The sequence below is a fragment of the Lipophrys pholis genome (genome assembly GCF_963383615.2).
Source record: "Lipophrys pholis genome assembly, chromosome: 1".
Taxonomy (NCBI): Eukaryota; Metazoa; Chordata; class Actinopteri; order Blenniiformes; family Blenniidae; genus Lipophrys; species Lipophrys pholis.
Genome location: NC_137635.1, coordinates 21,213,089 through 21,227,868, shown reverse-complemented (window position 1 = coordinate 21,227,868; position 14,780 = coordinate 21,213,089). Strand labels below are relative to the sequence as shown.

The 14,780-nt window shown below is 45.2% G+C and overlaps 1 protein-coding gene across 1 annotated transcript; it reads left to right on the top strand.

Moving 5' to 3' along the window:
- Window positions 1-995: 995 nt before the first annotated feature.
- Window positions 996-14,015, top strand: LOC308108248 (ubiquitin carboxyl-terminal hydrolase 31-like; the record flags this gene model as incomplete). Its single annotated transcript, XM_080461058.1, has 16 exons — window positions 996-1,532; window positions 5,302-5,439; window positions 5,543-5,631; window positions 6,646-6,738; window positions 6,987-7,122; window positions 7,240-7,390; window positions 7,590-7,770; window positions 9,013-9,124; window positions 9,343-9,437; window positions 10,331-10,408; window positions 10,572-10,701; window positions 10,921-11,040; window positions 11,678-11,903; window positions 11,980-12,138; window positions 12,231-12,383; window positions 12,490-14,015. The coding sequence occupies 16 exons, from the start codon at window positions 996-998 to the stop codon at window positions 14,013-14,015; spliced, it is 3,924 nt and encodes a 1,307-aa protein (XP_080317184.1).
- Window positions 14,016-14,780: the final 765 nt, after the last annotated feature.

Sequence of the window (14,780 nt, the reverse complement as noted above, 5' to 3'; positions counted from 1 at the left end):
ACCAGGACCGGGGCCGGAGCGTCACGTGCCGCTGTACCTGTTCTCCTCCAGCGTGCTCCGGCCTGACGTCAGCCGTCACCGCCCTGCCTGCAGTGGAGCCCACAGATGATGGAGACGGCAGCAACGGCCTCCACAGCAACACCATCCGGCGGCGGAATCGAGGAAAACCGAGAGAAGTACTGAAGGAGGAGGCGGGAGGAGAGGAGATACATTTAAAGATCAACTTTCGGATGCGGGATACGGACACGGCCGCCTTTCACATCTGGCTCCGGAAGCGATGCCCCGCAGCGGCCAAGCGGGAGGGAGCGGCGGACTGAGCCGCTGCTCTCCGGGGGTTCCTCGCTGTGGGGGTTTAAGGGAGACGTCCACCGGGTAGATCCCCCCTTCCCGCCCCCCCTCCTTCCACCTCCACCTCCACCAACCAACCAAGCTGCCAGATTTCAGCGGATCCGACGCTCGGATGTGAAGAAATACCTTTTTAAAAGGGTGGAGCTGCGGTTTCTTTAATAAATAATGAGGAATCGCGCGCGTCCCGCTCGGAGGTGGCTGTGATGTTGATGTTGATGTCTGACTGATCGCGGCTCTTTGTTTTTGTACCGAACAATGACCCAGGTGATGTTATGTCACCGGACCGACCGCCGGGGAGGGTGATGCCGCGGGCCGGTGCGGGACTGCCGCTGGGATCCACGCAAAGCGCCCTGACCGAGGCTCTCCGTGGAGGCTGTTTATGCAATCCGACGCAGTGTTGCAAGTGGGCTGATCTGATCGCTGCCTCCATATGATGTGTGATCCCCACTACCGCCAGGCCTTTTTTTTTAATTTTTTTATTTTAATGTTTCTGAATGAGAATGATAAATAAATAGAAATGCCCGGGCCTCGAGTGAAAACAGCAGAAAGTGATGCTGCGCGGGCGGAATGAGGCGATGCTCTGAATTCTAGGAGGGAGTTTTCCAGTTTGTACCCAGTGGGGGGAGAGAAGCCGACCAGGACCGACCATGTCGAAAGTTGTGAGCAACAAGGAGAAGAAATCCTTCAGCAAGAAGCTGTTCCGGAGGAGCTCGGTGCGCTCCGTGGGGAGCTTCATGAACAGAGTTCTCCGGACTCTGTCCACTCTCTCCCACTTCAGCACCGACGAGCAGGCCGCCGAGGACGAGAAGGACGACCAGACCCAGATCCCCAACACCACCGGGGGGTCGGTCCCGTCCGACGACAGCGACTGCGGGGGGTTCCCCTTCGGGGACAAGGTGCCGGGGGTCGCCGGGCTCAAGAACCACGGGAACACCTGCTTCATGAACGCCATCCTGCAGTGCCTGAGCAACACCGAGCTGTTCGCCGAGTACCTGGCCCTGGAGCAGTTCAAGGGGGCGGAAGCCCCCGGGAGCAACGACAAGGCCAAGTCCAACGGAGTGCTGGTGCAGAAGAAGGCGGCCAGCCAGCAGCAGGAGTCCGGGGAGGTCACCGAGCAGCTGTCCGGCCTGGTTCGGGCTCTGTGGACCTTCGAGTACACGCCTCAGCACAGCAGGGACTTCAAGGTAGGGGGTGCATTATCATCATCATCATCATCATCATCATCATCATCATCATCATCATCATCATCATCATCATCATCATCATCATCATCATCATCATCATCATCATCATCATCAAGTTTCATCAAAGCACAGGCTTTGAAATATTCACCAAATCAGCAAAGAAGCTGTTGCATCACGTTGTCCAAACTTCTGCATCCATCAATCCAGCAGTAGGTAAAGGCAGGGTACAGTCTGTCCGGGTCACCGCTTACAGACAGACAGACAAACACATTCACACCTACAAGGATCCCGGTTCATGTGTTTGGACTGTGGAGTTCATGAGGAAACTCTGCAGGGACAACATGCAAACTCCACACAGAAAAGACCTCAGACTCACAATATTTTCTCAATGAGGCGAGGATACTCACAAACAGGGATGGTTGTACACACGTCAACATATGCAACAGAGAAAACAGTGATTGCCATATTATTTGCGTAATAACAGATTTATCATCAATTCATGACCTTTTGCCAATGGCTGCACGAAAAATATGAATATAGTATGTCTGATTGCATGCCGTGATCATTAGATGATTAATCGCCCTGTCCATTGTGTACTTCTTAAAATACATGAAACATTGAAGCTAATTTCGATTAAGGATTCTTTTGCATACATGAGCTGGCACAGCTCCTAGTTTATGTAACATTTGCAGTCACAAACAGCCGTTTTATAGCAGAATGAAGCCTCATAAGATGGGCAAAGTCAGAGTGTTCCAGCTGATCAGCTGAGCTGTAATGAAACTCTGATGTTTTGTTTTTTTTGGTTGTTATTTTTGCCCACTTCACTGTGTGTCCCACGCTTGTCATCTTTTGTTCTCTCCTCGTCTGCTTTCTCATCGTCTTACCTCTCAAACCTGCTCCGGAAACAGCCTGTCACAATCACAAAGGGAAGATTTTTGTCCGTTTCCTTTGTTTGGTTTTCTTTTTTTGTATTTTTTAATTTCCAAAAAGTTCAAAATACAAAACGGGCTTGACAGTCTACTCTTTATTCTTGATGGTGTTACTATTTCTGTCCATTTTTTTCTACCTTGGTTGCCAGCCAGAGTACAAACAGTTTGATTGGATATAGATCGTTCTCATCAGAGTGAGAGGCAGCGGATGTGTTCAACTGGATAGGAAAAGTACAGACACTTAAACAAAGAATATTTAGAAAACCTACTTTTTTGTGTTTTTGGAATGGGATTGCTGATACTGGTACCGTGTCAAACTTTTGGAGAGCACACAGTAGAAATGTTCCCAACAAGACTTGGATGGACGGAAAGTACACCCATAATCAAGCTGTCCCTCCAAAGGTTAGGTAGAAATGTGTCATTTATCCTCCATCGTATGCGTCACAACTCTGAAGGCAGCTAATTGAGCTTCAGTGAGGCAAACTGCATCAGTGGTTAGTGTGCATTACAGCTCAGCATGCACATGTGACAGCTGTCTGAGACCGCAATCTGAACCCAAACTGCGAGAGCACTTAAACATCATTAGTGGAGACGACTACAATCAGCACAGAGAGGAATTATCTGCTGTGTCCCGGGATCCATTTTCTCCCCAGAAGTGGCTGGTTTGAGGAAAATGTTGTTTTGCGCCATGCAAATTGCCCCGAAAGCTCAATCCATCCGGAGTTCCACAGATGATGGCAGGAGATAGTCAGAGTTTGTGGAAAGGGATACTTCATTTGACAGCGTTATTAATGGCGACACAAATCCAAGTGGTGGTGGAGGTCTGTGGATGACACGTCCCTGGAGGACGCATGTCATCGCAATGTTTTATTCATTAATTCGGGAAACATGTTTGTCTTTTAATACGAACTGCTTTTTTGAAATTTAGCAGATTCTTTTTTTTTTTAACTGAGTTCCTTTGTGATTTATGGCTTTGATTATTACGAAAACTGTTATATTTCAGTGCATTCAGTAGAATGTACCAGTATAAGTTTTTTAGCCACATTCTATAAAATAAGTAAATAAATAAATAACAGAAAAACAAACAAAATCGAATACAAAACAGTCTATTAAATGACCGCCTGCCTATAGAGTGCGACCAGTGGTGGTCGAGAGGTTATGTAACTGGAAGGTTGCTGGTCCGAATCCCGCTGTCGACAGGCCGTCACCTTGGCTCCCTGAGCAAGGCACTCAACCCACAGCAGCTCCAGTCGCAACAGGGATTGAAACTTGTGCCAAATCAAACGTACAAGACGTATAATCCGTGGTGGCGACGAGCCAAAACATACCATAATCATGTACTGTTGAGTTAGAGTTATCGCAGTGGGAAAAAACGAACAAAAAAACAACCTGCTATGAATTTAAGAACAGACTGACACTAATGTCCTGCAGGTTATTTGGTTGGTGAGTAAGGTCTTTTTCCAAAACAACATATTGACCCCGATCATCATATTTGGTTCTTTCTGCATTTCTTTCTTTGCAGTACCAGTGACAATTTGTTCATTTTCAAAAAGTCACCCAGTGCGTCTAGTAAATATGAATATTAAGGCTCCTTTGCCGGATTATACTGTGGGAACGCAAAAGTCAAAGTTTTACAGGAATCCAGTGAGATTTCATCCTTTTGTGATGTATTTCATTATTTATAAATGCCATTTATTTCAAATGTTCGTAGTCAAGTGATTTTTTTTTTGTTGCAGTAATTATTTCATATTTCCTCTTATTGGATCCTTCCTGACTCAGATATACATTTCATACACTTTATGTTCAGCTCATAAGCACTCATTTTCCATGCGTTTTCTATACGAGAAGCTGAAATGAGAGCATGAGTAGTGGTCTGTGGATGATGGCAGGTGACACTCAGCCTGAGACAAAAAGTGACATATCATAATGAACAGTTACCCTGATGATACCAATGTAGGTATTTCCAACTGGAGATGGAGGGTTTGACACATGTTGACACATATGGAGAAAAAAAGAAAACAAATTATAGACATGTATTTGATTTGTTTGTATGCTGACTGAACATGAGCATGTAGCTGCATTTGTATCTTCTTAGTTACATATTAAAACTAAATCGACGACGTTCCAATAGTGACGGCTGCTTGAAAAAAATTACACATATTGTTTCACAGTTTTGTGTTTTTGCATAGAAATGTGTATTGTACTCTAGAACGATTTACCTTGCAAGTCACTCAATGGAAAAAAAAAAAAGAAGAAGTTTATTGTGGATTTTTGTTCGCCAAAAATAAACTCCACCTTCCTTCTTAGAAGCTATTTTTGTCCGGATGTGCTGCTTCAAAGATACGCTGATATTTCAAAATCGTTAGTATTCGCTTCCACAAACACGTGCTTTTAAAAAACATATCTTTGTGGCCAAGCCACAGAGGAAAAGTTGACCTTTTTTATTTTGCTGATACTGCTCACATTTAATACCACCAAATTGAGGAGGACTGTCCCAAAGGAGAGGCTAAGGAGACACATTGCCCTCATGTCTTTGACCTTGTGTGACATTTGATACTGGGTGTGTCGGGGGGGGGGGGGGGGGGGGTCGTCACAGCTGCCGGCCCAGGTGGCTCGGTGGAGTGCACACTGTTGTCGTCCCCGCCCCGCCGGCTCACCGGCGAGGTCAACCTCCAACCTGCGCCCTTGCTTTAAAAAGCTCCTCCACGCTGCATCTCCCCGCCGACCTTTAGGATTGTGCTGATCACCGTCCTGGTCAAACGTGCTGAATATTTAATGATCCGGTGGCGTCGAGAGCAGAGGTGGCCAATCCACTGAAACCGGGTTTGTTTCCTCTGCAGAATGTGGTGTCGAAGAGCGCTCTCCAGTTCAGGGGGAACTCCCAGCACGATGCACAGGAGTTTCTCCTCTGGCTGCTCGATAGAGTTCACGAAGACCTCAACCAAATCATCCACCCTGAAATCAGGCCTCCCAGGAAGGTAAACATCAACACGCTTTATCTTGTTGGTCAGTGACGCTCTACCCAGTAATGTCAGCTGTTATTGTTTTGATGATCACCAATTACATTTCCTGATTCCCCAGCCTCCAGTTGAAGAAGAAACTGTTCCTGAAGGATCTCCACTACCAGCACCTGGATCTTTTGTACAGGAGCTGTTTCAGGCACAATACAGGTGAAATCATCCGTCACTTGCATTTCTACATCAGTGTTTCTACCCATCTATTCATTTTCTATACCCGGTTCAGGGTCGCTGAGCACTGGAGCTAACAAGGTCGCCAGTCCATCACAGTGCAAACACAGAGACAGACAAACTCACCCCACAAAGCCTGATCTTTAAACAAAAGGGTCATATTATTTACATAAATGTGGCTCTCTAGACCCTCTGTAGTGGCTCCCTAATGTTTTCACACAATTTTAACCTCAACCCAAACAACAAACAGTGTAATATCTGCCAATAATGTCATATTTCTGGCCTTATTCCGGGTAATAAAGCCCATAACTTGCCAGTTGTGTAATAGCATATTGGATCCATTATCATAATAACATAATGCCTGTCATGTCACAAGTTATTACATGACTGAAAAAGCATTAATAAAATCCTTTCACTGCTTACAGTAACGTAATAATGCATACATAAGGCTGCATATTTTGGAAATTAAAACCTTTTTTGCGGATTTTGTGCAGTTTGCTTTTTATTAGATGTGATAGTCTCCACATTCATTCACTGATACTCTGCAACACTTAATAATGGTTGTAAAATATTACATTTTACATCTATTTTATTACATTACCATCAAGGTAATACATTATCATCATGTTATTGGTTGTTACATATGTAATTCAGATCTTATTTTATTTACGTAAGGGACCCATTTCTCTTGGTTAAAAATGTCTTAAAAAGATCAAATAGCTAAAATGGCTAAAACCATGAGAAACTATGAAAAGGATAAAGGAAACACGATGGCAAAACAACACAATTTTATATTGATGTCATATATTTCATTAAGACTATGTACATTTATAAATAGTGTTATCCCCATTTTAAGGTTTAGGTGGTTGTTTTTCCAGTGCATTATAAAAAGTTTATTTGTAAGCAGATCTTCATGAGAGTCCGAGACGCTATGGAGGAGGTTGATGTGTATCGAGAGAAACAAAAGAAACTTGACGAAGCGTTGTGTTTTTCCAGGTCCTCGCTGACTTGCCCTCACTGCCAGAAACAGAGCAACACCTTCGATCCTTTCCTCTGCATCTCACTGCCAATCCCAGTACCTCACACACGGTAAGGTGACTCTGCAGGTCGTCCAGGAGTACAACAATAGCCAACGGACACCAAAAAAAAAAAGAGTCCTTGTTTCCAAAAATGCAACAAGATGAAACCCGGTTTGAACCGAGTTGTGCAAAGAACGTCAAACTCATCCAGACACGAAGATGAGACACAGACGAGAAAATGTGACAAGAGGAGGCTAAAATTAGAAGATCCGGTCTGTCTCTGAAGTCCAGCCGTTTTTCTTTCCTTTTGTTTGGCAGGCCTCTGTACGTGACGGTGGTGTACCAAGGAAAGTGTTCCCACTGTATGAGAGTCGGGGTGGCGGTGCCGCTCTCCGGCACTGTGTCCAGGCTGAGACAAGCTGTGGCCCAAGAGACCAAAATCCCTGCCCAACAGGTGCCGCCTCTTCTTAAAACCCATCGCCGTATCGACAAGAGCTCCAACAATGTGTGTTTTTCTAATGTCTTGTGGTATTTACCGTGCTTGCGGTGGCCTCTTTAACCTGTCTTGCAGATCGTCCTGACTGAAATGTACTATGATGGCTTTCATCGCTCCTTCTGCGACGACGACGACGACCTCGAGATCATTCAGGAGAGCGACTCCATCTTCGCCTTCGAGACACCTGAGCTCTTCAGACCGGATCAGATCCGCTCCAAGCGAGGCGGTACAACATCCTGCTTATTTCCCCTGAAATCACTTTAGGCTTTTGTCTTTTAAAAGCGAGAAGAGTTGAGATTCGATTGGGGAATAGCCATTTACGGGAAGGGGCAACCCACACTGGCCAACAAGCACATCGGCTTGATCGCTTGACTCTGTGTGGTTTTTATTTTCACTAACCTTTTTTTTTTTGGTGTTCTTCTCAGGGAGTCCACATGCCAATCTCAACCAGAACAACTTGAAGTATGGCACAGATAATAACAGGATATCCACCCAAATACAAGAACCGACGACGCCACCGTCGAGTCCCAACAAGAACAGTGGACAGGCCGAGAAGATTGTCCTGCTGGTGTGCAACCGGGCCTGCGCTGGGCAGCAGGGACGCAGGTACGTCCATGCAGTCGTGTCCAATCCTGCTCCTCGGGAACTGCATGTTTTTGCCTTTTTGGTTTTTTTTTTCTGCTGTAAAACACATGATGTTTTAAACATCTGCAGAAAGTTCCAGTCCAGGGTGTAATTGCCATGGTGGCACTGAGGGGCAAGTAATCCAATCCAATCTAACCTTCCACCCCGGTTTTACGAAGGACTTTTGCCTCCTCAAATTAGAATAGAAGTGTTGGATTGGACTGATTGTGTCCTTAATTACTCTTTAAGTACATTTCTGAGTTGTTCACTTAAAAAAAAAAAAAAGAGACGAATGTCTTTGTTTTGCAGCACTTAAGCTGTCTGGTCGCTTGTTAAATAGCTTTTCTATTGCAGGGAAGAAAACAAAGTAATCAAGCTAATATTAATGCTGACAGTAGAAGATTAAGAAGTCATATGCAAAATAATTTTTTTTTCACATTATTGGCTAATTATGAGAAATTTAAAACAAGTAGCAGCTTTTTAATTCTCTTTCTCCTGGTTTCACCTTTTTCTTTTGTAAATCTAAATCTGTTTATTTGAATACCGAGAACAAAAAAGCTTACAAGAACCAGAATCAGTTTCTTAGCGCAAGTGAGAAAGACCCTATTTCTAATGACAATCGTTAATAACAGCAATAGAGTTGCTCAGGGACCCCCGATCTAACCTGGTGGGATTTGATCCTGCAAACCTCTGATTTCTGATTTCCTCCGCCCCAATAACAGGATAAAAAATACAATGAAGGCCACTTTCAGACGAGACAGGGATGAGGAGAAATTTGCCTGTAAATCTGGATATTGATCTAGTAATGTTTGCCCAATAGAAATGCATCATTGAACCACGCCAGAACAAGGATATTAAGTGTGTCCAGTGTTTGATTCTGATCTGGAAAGTGCCATGTTTTGCACAAATAGAGAATCTATGTACCTGTCCAGTGCATTCTCAAGATGTACTTCTTTAAAAGTTGGTGAAATGGCATAATTTGCTTTTATTCTGGCTGACATGGTAGCTTTTAAATTGCTTCTAGATCTTTAGTGAAATTTTTACAATTGAATTATTCACTCCTGTGCCCAGTTTTCTTCATCCGGTCCCTGCTCGTTTTACAAATAACACATCTAAAACATACAGCGCTGTGCCTCTATGGTTTTAAGATGATTGCATTAATGAACAGCAGTGTGTATGGAATTCAATCATGTCTATAAATGTATTGAAATGTTCTCACTGCAGGTTTGGGAATCCATTTATCTTATATTTGGAGCGGACAGTGACATGGGATATCCTGCAAAAGGAGATATTGGAGAAGATGAGACATCTTTTGCGTCCAGGAGTCTTTGTGCAGGTACACATGCTTATGAATGATTATATGTGGGATATTTCGGGGGGGGGGGGGGGGGGGGGGGGGGGGGGGTTCTTTCTTTTGTGTGGTATTCTTCTGAATTATTGCATCATAATATACAGAAGGAAGCTTATTGAATAACTTTTGGGGAAAAAAAAGATTTTTCCAGCCCCATAATAATAATGATAATAATAATTCATATATTGTGTGTTGCTGTTCAGGTGGGACCCTTCACACTGCGTGTGGTCGGAGTAGTTGGCATCACTTACCTCTTGCCTCAGGAGGAGCAGCCGCTTTGCCATCCCTCTGTGGAAAGGTAATATCATCTTTCACCACGAGGGGGCAGCGTTACATTGAAATGTTATATAAATCCTGTTCAATTCACATGAGGGCGACTGTGACGAGTGTGCCAGCATGTTTCCTCTGGTGTTTATGTCAAAATACTGTCTGATGTTTGTAGATTTTACCCATAGCTGACTTTGTTAGGGTTAGGGTTAGGGTTAGGGTTAGGATTAAACTTTGTTGTGGCCTTATTATAAAGTTATGGATTTTAATAGAAACAAAGCAAACTAGTCCCAGTGCGTCATCAATAGCGCAACATGAACTCATGTAGAAAAATCCAATGATGCTGAGCAAAACGTTATTCTTGCACAAACACAAAGTTATCTAAATTAATTTAAATTAAAAATATTTGTATTAAATATAATATAAATATCAAATATAAACCTTAAATCCATGAAAACTAAGATTACCTTGAATTTACATTTTAATAGTAAAAATATATAATGCCGGCACACAGCATAAAAAGTCATCACGTTGTCCAGTTAACTCAGAAAAGGCTACAGATATGTGTGTTGACAAGACTTTGATAACACTGCTCTCTTTTGATCAGTGTGTATAAACCAAGTTAAACATCAGCAAGGACACAGATCATGTTTTAATCTGTACCATAGTTTTGAGTGGAAAATGGATTATTTGCTAAATTTTAAAAACAAAAAATAGTAATCTTCTTTCATTCTGGATTGGTGAACCTCTCACAGTTGGCTTTATCAGTGTGAATGTGTTGTATACAGTATGCTCAAACCCTCACTACATCATAGTTTTGGTTCTGTTGTCACTCTGAAAATGGATTTTTCCACATACAATAATTACCCCCGGGTCTGACGTTTAACATTAATTAATATGTGTATCTATTCTCATTTCTAACAGAGCGTTCAAGTCCTGCGGGCCTGGTGGGCCACCTCACGTCAAAATCGTCGTGGAGTGGGACAAGGAGACGAAAGATTAGTAAGTCTAATAACGCAAACAGGCCCCCTTCATTAAGCTCAGGGCAGATGTGCGAGGTGTCATGTCTCCTCTTACAGCGATGTGTTTTATCGCACTACATACGTGACTGCCTTTTGAAGTTCTGTGTGATCCCTCTGTGACTTGTGCCGCGCTACGCCCACAGTCTGTTCAAAAGAACCGAGGATGAATACATCCCGGATGCCGAGAGCGTGAGGCAAGTGAAGGAGCAGCATCTGCAGCCTCAGACCTGCTCGCTCGCCCAGTGCTTTCAGCTCTACACGAAAGAGGAACAGGTAGGCCGAGGCTGGGATCACGTAGCCTACACACATGGCTAAATTATCAGCATTAAAACATGTTTTCTGAGTTGAGTTTTACTATGGCTCTCAACCAATGACTGTTATAAAGCAGGTTATCAAATATTTTCACCAAAAAACACAGAAAATACCAAATCGAAATGACGTCCAGGGTCAAAACAATCCTGTTTATTGACGTTTTCTATCTGTTGAATGCAGCTTGCGCCTGATGATGCATGGCGATGCCCACATTGTAAGCAGCTGCAGCAGGGCAGCATCAAACTGAGCCTGTGGACGCTACCAGACATCCTCATACTTCACCTGAAACGCTTCAGACAGGTACGGACTCTGACAACCCTTGTCATGGTAATATTAGCCCCCCAAAAAACAGCTTATTTATTTAAAAGAAAACATTTGATAATTTGGGCTATTTGTTTGAGAATGAGATTTTGCTGGGTGTGATACAGTGGAGTATTGTGGTTTACATGTTCTGAGTACTTTTGTTTCCTCCCACAGTCCAAAAACATGCATTTGAGGGTAATTGGTGACATAGGTGTGTGTGTGTGTGTGTGTGTGTGTGTGTGTGTGTGTGTGTGTGTGTGTGTGTGTGTGTGTGTGTGTGTGTGTGTGTGTGTTACTTCACTTATAATTAGTTGGGTTACTGTTAGTTATCTCAAACTGCAAAAAAAAAAAAAAAAACCTCAAGGAAAAGAAATCGCTTTTTTTTTGTTCATTCATTCATTTATTCATTCATTTTCTTCCACTTATCCGTTTCCGGGTCGCGGGGGTTACAGTCTGAGCACTGTCACCCAGATCACAGTGCACTGATTAAGAACCTTTCCTGCAGGTGGTGAGCCCACGGGGAGGCGCTTTTTTTTGGTTTCAGATCAATTAATTTGTTTGATTAATAAAAAATTAAAAATCAATAAACAGTGCACTTTTTTCCATTTGTGAATGGAATACGCCGCCACGTCAGGACGGGGACCGCCGGATGAAGATGCAGAACATGGTGAAGTTCCCGCTGACGGGCATGGACATGGCGCCTCACATGGTGAAAAGAAGCCAGAGCAGCTGGAGTCTCCCGTCCCACTGGTCGCCATGGAGACGGCCTTACGGGATGGGCCGCGATCCGGAGGACTACCTTTACGACCTGTACGCTGTGTGCAACCATCACGGGACCATGCAGGGCGGACATTACACGGGTGAGCACCGCACACTGTTACTCACACTGACGTCTCTCTGAGGTGATTCAAACCTCGTGTGGCTTTGTGTCCGCAGCTCACTGTAAGAACTCCATTGATGGGCAGTGGTATATCTTTGATGATAGCGACGTGCATCCCGTGTCTGAAGATGACGTCTGTAAGCAGACTGCTTACATCCTGTTTTATCAGAGGCGTGCAACAATCCCTTCGTGGTCTGCCAACAGTTCTGTGGGAGGTAATTTGTCAAATCAGCTTGTGCGGTCTCTTTTATTAAAAGATGAAATGTTCTGTATGGGAATCATTACGCCCGTCTCTTTGAAACTTCAGGCTCCACGAGTTCCTCTCTGTGTGAGCACTGGATCAGTCGGCTGATGGGGAGCCGTCCTCCCAGTCAGGCTTCGTCTGGCTCCTCCAGACGTACCTCGCTGGCTTCCCTCTCCGAATCTGCTGAGTTTGCGGGTGAACGAAGCGAGGACGATGGTGAAGAGCGCTCACCGCATTACACACACTGCCCTCCTCACTTGGGTTTGTTGCTTTTAAATTGGCACACGTGTAACATTTATTTTTTTCTCTTCCCGCTGTGCAGGCTTATCGAGTCGACAGGCTGTGAGGGGCATGCAAAGGCAAACGTTCTCTTCGAGATCTTCCATTGCCAGCCCGCTGGTGCTGAGTGAGAATGGCACCAAACCGTCTTGGTCCCACTCCGCTAAGCTCCAGCTCCGTTCCAACTCTCCTTCCCGCTTCTCCCTGGAGTCACACTCCTCCTCCCCGACGCTGGAGAGGATTGGAGAGGTGGTGGATAACAAGCTGTCAGCCTCGTGCTTCACTGGGTCACCTAAGCCCGACCGGCTGTCGGGGGGCAAACTGGGTCCTGCTGCTCTGGATAGCAACGCCGGCGGTAAGAGGCTGCTGGAGCAGGTGCACTCTAAAACCGTGGCTCAGGCTGAGCAGAGGAGCTCCGGCCAGGCAGGGGATAACAACAACGTCGTTACTGCTGCTGAACAGGTCAGTCCTCGACACGGGGCATCCGCAAAGGAGCTGAAGCAAAGAAACGGGGCTGCGGACGGTGTCAAAAGGACCTCTGCCAAAACCGGGATAGAGAGCGAGAGGAGTCCTAAAAAGCGTCCTGCCACCACCTCGACATCATCCAGCTCTCTCTCTCCGGCATCTCCAGCCGTGGACAAGTCGCCGTCCCGGACGCAGTCCAAGAGCGCAGCGTCAGCATCAAATCCGAAGGACAAAAGTGACGGTCCGTCTAAAACTAGCAAAGGCGGCTCTTCAAGAACTGCAACCCCCTCTAAGAAAGGGACTTCCCAGACCCCGGACGCTTTACATCCCGACTCTGCCCAGCAGAGGAAGAGCGCTTCTCCGGGATCACAGAGCTCCCACCCTCCGAGGAGGACGTCACCCCGAGCAGGGGGTGAGAAAACCCCGGCCCCGGGAAGGACTAAAGCGGCAGAGAGGAGCACGAGCCGTGACTCCTCGCGGGCCAGTGTGCCCGCAGAGAGGAAGGTCAGTCATGGAGGTCCTTCCTCCAGGCTGAGTGCCGCCAGCAAGCCGGCTCGAGCCGTGGAGGACAGGGTAGCAGGCCGGAGCACAAGCAGTAGCTCCTCCATGACTAGTCTCCGATCCTCAAGCGTGGGCGTTTCCTCTTCGAGCTCGGCTCCGCCATCAAAGGGCCCTCGAAGGAACAGTAAGACCGAGGACAAAGGTTTGTCCTTCTTTAAAACTGCTCTGAGACCTAAAGAGACTCGTAAACCAAGCGAAAGCGGGAAAACAGCTGGAGGAGACGCCAAAGGAAGTCCAGACGAAGGTGGCGGGGATGCAGTTAGAGAAGCAGCCCCTCATGGAGGGGGCAAAAAGACCCAGAATACTGCCTCAGAGGCCCAGACTAATGTGACCACAGCCAAAGACAAGGAGTCCTCTAAAGGATCCGGTGCAGCGAAACATTCACTGCTGCCATCTACGAAATCCAAGCTCTCTGGAGCAGAAACGACCACCCAGTCTTCTGCCAGCGCAAAGGACCCTTCAAAGAAAGAGCCTGCTAAAAAGACAATACAGTCTAGGAAGATTCCCATTAATTCTACACAAACTAGCCAGAGATCCAAGTGATGCTACTTTTAGGGCCTGATAACAATCTTTAGTGCAGCTCCTAAGGTGTTTTTTCTTTTTTCTTTTTTAAACCATCAAATCAGACCGAATGTCTGTCAAACAACTTTAAAGCACCTGTAGCTTTTCAGTGATTACTGAATACCAGCTGCCATCGCGGACGCCCACTGTCCGCATTGTTAAATACTTATTTAGGAATGGGTTTTAACAAAGCACTTTGTATGGATTGCATTGAGGAATATTATACTGTCTTGTAAATAAGCATGGACATGTATTGACATTATTGCCTTGTTCTGTGTGTAGCATCGCCGGGAGACGAGCGTCTTAGTGGGAGGTGAAAATAAACGTCACTTTGCACAAGACGGGAAGAAACTTTTGAAATACATCAAACTTGGACTTACTCAGTCACCAAAGGAAGTTTACTGGTAATTTTTAACATGCTGATGCAGTGAGTTATTTTCCAATCTTTATGTACAGCTCTCGCTCGCTATTGAGAGCCATATGTCAACAACAAACATCAGTGCCTCAGATAATCATAGAGAGTATTTAATCTAAATTGTATAACGGCAGGTGTTCGTAAATTTGTAACTCAATTTTAATATTTATTAAGCACTGAAAATGTAATTTCAAGTAAAACACAGTTACGCCTATTTACCCTGAACAGCTGTTTACATATTCTCTTTGAAGTAGTAACTCTGCAACGGCCTTTAAGGAGTGTTTTTTTGTCCGGCCAAAAATCCGACCGTCACTGAGAGAGATGAGGAGGCG